The 5,783-nt window shown below is 61.1% G+C and overlaps 1 protein-coding gene across 1 annotated transcript in view; it reads left to right on the top strand.

Annotated features, from left to right (window-relative positions):
• The first annotated feature begins 142 nt into the window (after nt 1-142).
• The window catches only part of PROX2 (prospero homeobox 2), a 13,024-nt gene continuing 7,383 nt past the window's right edge, over nt 143-5,783 (top strand). Inside the window, 5 exon segments of the mRNA XM_085301828.1 lie at nt 143-1,850; nt 2,290-2,657; nt 3,664-3,978; nt 4,081-4,370; nt 4,475-5,531. Of these exon segments, the coding sequence (XP_085157954.1) occupies nt 4,546-5,531 (986 nt within the window). The 5' untranslated portion in view covers nt 143-1,850; nt 2,290-2,657; nt 3,664-3,978; nt 4,081-4,370; nt 4,475-4,545.

The following is a 5,783-nucleotide window of genomic DNA, read 5'->3' as shown; positions in this document are numbered from 1 at the left end:
GAGCTCGGCCGCGGGGCCCCGGGCCTTTGGTGCAGAACCGCTCCCGGGCCAGCAGGCCTGCAGCTCGCGCCAAACCCGGCCGGGGGTAGTCTGAGCCCGGTCTTCGCGGTTTCTCTCTCACACTTCGAGAGGATCCCGTTGGCCGGGCTGCCCAGATCCCTCCAAACGGCRGCTGGTTAACTGCCTCCCCCGGGCTGGTGTCATCCGCAGGTTTGGCAAGGGGGCAGTCCTGCCCGCTGATGGGGAGAAGCGACAGCCTAGCATCAACCCTTGAAAACTGGGTGTATGTTTCCACCTGCAGGGACCGCAGCGATGAATTACTCCTCAGCCGCATTCACTACACAAAGTTGCCACAGAGAYTTCCTAGTGAATCAGACCCAAGGCRTCCTTCACGCCGAGCCAGGTGGGAGGTACCTGATCTGGTTGCGCCTTGTGCCTTAGCCGCCCGTACGTTACGCGGCCCTGTCCCAAACGCTGCACCGCGCGCAGCACACGCTGCCGCCCTGACTTGGGGTGCGGTTTCACGTTGCAGTTAAGCTGATACGCTTTACGGTGCCTCTGAAAGGACCACCCCCTTTTGACAACCGCAGGGCACTCGGTAGTTGAGCCGTGTTGTCTGAGTGATTCCTGATATTTAAATGAACCCACGTATTGCCAACGGATGTGCTTTCCTGTGCTCTTCCTTGGCTCTAACTGAAGTTAGGTTGCAGCAGGGAGGCTGTGCTGGTGGCCTTCCTGCTCACCTTGAAAAGTCCCAGGATCAGGCTTGTGGATCTTGATGATATTGCTATAAGTACTGGCAAGGGGGATATTACATGATTAGGGGCAGGGGGGATCGTCTCACAACTGCAAGCAGGGAAACCAGTCCACAAGAAGGCCCCGTTCCTCAGCTGTGGTCCGCATGTTGAAAGCTTTGAGAATCCCTGAGCTACCTTCTGCTTTCTGCCTATTTTCAGGCAGGAAACTGTGGCTGAAAGAAAACCCACGGAACCTACRGCAGAACCTGAGATTTAGCCTGGGATAGTCATAAAAGCCTGGCTGGCAACCAGGCATCTCAAAGAGCCAAGCTGAGATTATGCATGCATCCTTAATTTAGCCATTGTTTAACATTTAAATGTTATACTATGACCTTCAAAATAGTCTTCTAATGTAAATTTGTAACAAATATCCTTGGAATTATTAACAACAACAAAAAAAAGGTCGAGGAAAAATCAATAGGAGGTGGTCTCTGAGGCTTTGAAGATGTGCTGACTGCTTTTAAAAAAGGCAACTGAGCCAGAAAGCCTCTCTGCCAGGAATTTCTCTGTAATCTGTCTTTTGAGGGCTAATATCCTTGAACAAGACTGCTGGATGTCATCTGCTTTTAACCACAGCCTCCTGCGTACCACGAGTAAACCAAACATCATGATGTTTATTAAATATGCGGAGGTAAATCAGACAAAGAAAATAAGGGAGAGCACAAGCAGCTAGATTTTGTCTTGCTCCAGGAGGATTCCACCCACCCCACCTCTCCAGCACGTAACATGTTGTAAACATGCCCCTGGGGCATGCAAATTATTCCCACAGCTGAGGTCAGGACATGAATTTATCAGCTGAGAGAGCTGTCAGCTCTCATGGCTGTACAATATTTATAAATTACTATGCAACAAGTAAGATACAGAATTTTGCTAATTTGCCTACATCGTTCCGTTTTCCAGCTGTTGCCTACATCACAGATCACAGGTGCTGGCCAGCCGGAATGCATCCGTGTCCCTGTGCCTGGGGACATTAGAAATGCCCGGGCACCTTTAGTGAAGGTTGAGTGGCACCTGGAGCGCCAGGCCTTGGAGCAGCGTCTTCCTTGGCCGCAGGTCTGACTTGTGTTTAGCCTGCGGTAACAGTGCTCCATCCTGGGTTCTGGTGGGGTTTCCAGGCCAAATCTGAGCTTCAAGGTGGTGCTCAGTGCCCTGCATCCGCCCGATGGTGGGTCTTGTAGGGCAGCACTGCAGGGGCACACAAGGGTGGCTGGCCAGAGCTCTCTGGTCCRGGGACCTGCCTCCTCTCCGGGCCCTAGAGCCACGTTCACCAGCCCCCATGTTCCCTGGTGCAGCCGAACCTCCAGCTCTCTGAGCGCTTGCAGAGCACGGTAGCAGCAGCCGCAGGGAAGGCATCTCCCTGGGGTGCACAGCGCAGCAGCGAGCGCTGCCCCGCTTTGGAGCAGGGAAGCCTGTCAGTGGATGTGGGGAACCGAGGGTTGAGCAAATCTGGCTGGAAAGAGCTGTGGGTCCACCGTGCCGTGCGGCTCTGCAGGTCCATGCCCGCGGTCTCCTGCTGTGGCCCAGCTCAGCACCAGCACCCCTGCCCGCCCGCCTCTGCCAGCAGCTCTGGAGCCTGTCTGCATGATCCAAGGAGCTGSTCTGGTGCCTACAAACCTGGGAGATGGCAGAGCATGTGCGAGAGCAGCGCTGACCGACCTCCTGGACTGCCATCTGCATATTCAGAAGTCATTTCCAGCCGGTTGGCTGCCTCCGGCCTCCCCACTCCCTCTTTAAAGGACCTGGGCGCAGAGGGAGGTGACGCTGGGCTGGTGCTGGGCATCCCGTGTCCCTCAGCCTGCCCGGCAGCCCAGGATGGGGTGCCTGCRGGGCGCCGCATCCTCCGCACCCGGGCGAGCCCAGGTGAGTGCCGCTTCCTGCTGGAGCGGCTGGGGTCCCGGGAGCTTTCGCTGGACACGGAGGGGACCGAGGAGCTCTCAGTGGGGCGGGTTTGCAGTGCTCGGGGGTGGCAGGGCCGGACCCCCTTTCGGAGGGACACGCCTGACTTCTTTTCTAAGTAGCTTCGTTTTGCTCCTTGGTCTCTTCCTTCGGTTAAGAGGACCCTGGGCTTCTTTTTGGTGTCCTGGAGGGTGGCACTGGCGACGGCTGGTAGCGAGAGCACGGCTCGGCGGRGAAAGGGCTCTGCGGCCGGGAGCAGCCTGCCTGGGGCAGGACCTCCGGGGCGGCWCGTTTCGGCAGGCTCCGGACCCGCCGGGCGCTGCCACGAAGCGCCTCCGCCGCCCTCCCGGGGCCCTGAGCGCCCCGGCCGGGGCTTCCCGCGCCGCGGGCTGGGGCAGGCGGCGGGGGGAGGCCGAGGCCGCCCGCCGCGGAGGGGCCTCCGGGAGCAGCCGCTCCGCTCCCGCAGCTCGGGTGGCCGGCCGGGGAAGGGTGGCCAACGTGGGGGGCTTTGGGGAAACCTCCGTGGGGGTCAGCAAAACAGCTGGTACCCTTGGAGAAAAGCTCCCTCCCGAGAGACTGCCAGGAAAATGAGATCCTGCCGGTCGGAGGGGAGCCGGCGCAGGGAGGCAACAAGTGGGGACGGTCGACCCCCAGGCTGCTTGGTTTGTGGAGGCTGGAGGTGGCTGCGGCGGCTCGGAGCAGCCCCGTGGCGGCGGGCGCTGCCGGGGCCGGGTGGCTCCGGAGGGCTCCTCGTCCCGCAGCTCGAGCGGGAGGCAGCAGAACGGGGCAGCGGTTTCCTGAGAGCCGCAAAACGAGCTCGGTAAAACCTGTGATCGTAACGAAGTAGTGGTTAAAAGGGATGTAAAATGTGTGAGGCTGTTATTTTATTTTATTTTATTTTATTTTATTTTATTTTATTTTATTTTATTTAAAAAGAAGAGCGATTTAAATCGCGGTACCCTCTCCCCAGGGTGTGGGACGTTTTCCTGCACGGTCTCAGCCAAGGAGGGAGCAGAGGCAGAGAGGATTCAGAGAGGCATGACAGAGAAGGGGGAAGACCACTGTATGGTATTGGAATGATAGACCGTGTAACCTGTGGAGGAGACAGTCCTGAGGACCCGCGTTGGAGGGACAAAGAAGGGTGCAGAGTCCCGTGGGTGCTCTCTATCCCTGTGCACGGCCCCCAGGAGCACCTAAATCCACCTTCGCSCAGGCGTGTGCGGAGGCAGGAGCTCACCCCCCCCTGCCCTGGGGCCCACAAGCCCACAGGGAAGTCTAGCTGAAGGTGAGCTCCCTTTCTGCGCCTCTCCCTGAGCACTTGCCTTGCACGCACCCCTAGGCTCCTGTTTTCTGGGACAGGTGAGACATGCTGTATTTTAATACTAAGATATTTGTGGAGAAGCTGGGGCTGAGGTGCAGCAAGATGGAGCTCTAAGCCCTCTGGATGGCAGGGCCACCTCTGGTGCCGAGAGYGCTCTGGGCAGCGCCGCTGCCCTGGGTGCAGCTGGCTACATGGGAAGTCCTTGCTGGTGAGCCCATGTTAGAGCCAAACGGCTCAAACCATTTGCTGTGAACGCCAGGCACCATCAACAACTGAACATCTGACGGTCTGCTCCCATGTTTGCAATGGCTGGAGATTTCTGCATGTGACATTCCCTGTTGACGTAGATTTTGCAGGTGAGCAGAGATGCCCTAGGACCGTGGGAGGAAACTCTCCTGCCGTGTGCATGGAGAGCTGCTGTACTAGTTGTGCTGGGTGTCATTTCTTGCTCTTTCCTCAGCTCCGTACCTCTAGCCAGCAGAGATATCAAACATCCAGGAAGCCTGCCAGTCCCTCAGGCCACCACCAGAAATGATCCCAGCCCTGCTGTGGGTCAGCTCTCCGGTTTCCAGAGAGAAAGAGGACACGATGGRTGACAGGACTGCCTCTGAACAGGAYGGAGTCCCCGCCACATCAGGGCAYGGCCAGGGGCTGAAAAAGGAGCCCTGTTTCCAAAGAGACTCTTCGTTGCCTTCTCCCAGTGTGTCCCTGATATCACAGCTCCTCGGCCACACGATGGTTAGCAGGGGCCTGGATCCTCACGTCCTTTCGCCTTCCTGCCTGGTGGCAGACCTGCTTGAGGACTATGGGGCTGGTGCCTCTCCTGGGGAAGGAGAGCAAGCCCTGGCTCTGCCCCGGCCCTGYGCCCCCGCTCCCCTGCCTTGGGCCGGCCACGGAGAGCACCTGTGGGCCAAGCGGGCCAGGGTGGAGAGCATCATCCAAGGCATGACCCTCCCGACATGGGACACTGGTGAAGAGAGAGGTGGCGGGCACGACGTGGACRGGGGCCGCGAGACACCGCGGGAGAGCAGGAGGAAGCCGAGGGTGCCCCAGCAGCAGCGAGGCGAGGGGGTGGTCCGGCGGGCAGCCCCCGGCGGCGGCAGCTCCCCGGCGCGGGGCTGCCAGCAGCTGAAGGAGCAGCTCCGCTTCCTGGAGCAGCAGCTGGGGCAGCTCCAGGAGAAGCTCTTCCAGCTCTGCGACCCGCGAGGTGCTGCTCACAGCCAGGACGGCTCCGAGGAAGCACATCCTCCGCACGGAGAGCCCGGAGGCAGAGCCGGCCGGGCCGGGGCCGCCGCGGCCGGGGACGCGCTCCAAGGGCGCTGCTGGGGGGGCGTCCCGGAGGCGGCGGGGCGCGGAGGGCCGGAGCAGCAGGAGGAGGAGGAGGAGGAGGAGGAGGAGGGCGGCCTGCCCGCGGGCGCCAGGGCGCTCTCGGAGGCGCTGAAGCGCGAGCTGACCGGGGCGGCCTCTCGGGCGGTGGACGCCGTCGTGCGGAGCGCCTGGGCCCCGGCGGCCGGCCGGCACCGCCGCGGCCTCCCCGCGCCCGCGGGAGGAGCCGGGAAAGGCGGAAAACCGCTCCGCCGGCCTCCCGCCCGCGACGGGCTGAACTCGCCGGGGGGAGCCCGGGCCGAGGCTCCGCCGGGGGCCTCGGGGGACGCTCTCGCCTGGCCCGGCGGTTCCAGAGCGGCGAGCAGAGCCTGCCACGTCCCCAGCACCGGTTACGCGCCGGGCGCGCTGCAGGACTGCCGGCTCCTCGGCCGGCTCCTGGGCTG

This window comes from Rhea americana, unplaced genomic scaffold, assembly GCF_003343005.1.
Source record: "Rhea americana isolate MKP2758 unplaced genomic scaffold, rheAme1 scaffold_18, whole genome shotgun sequence".
Lineage (NCBI taxonomy): Eukaryota > Metazoa > Chordata > Aves > Rheiformes > Rheidae > Rhea > Rhea americana.
This window is presented reverse-complemented; position numbering and strand designations above follow the sequence as displayed.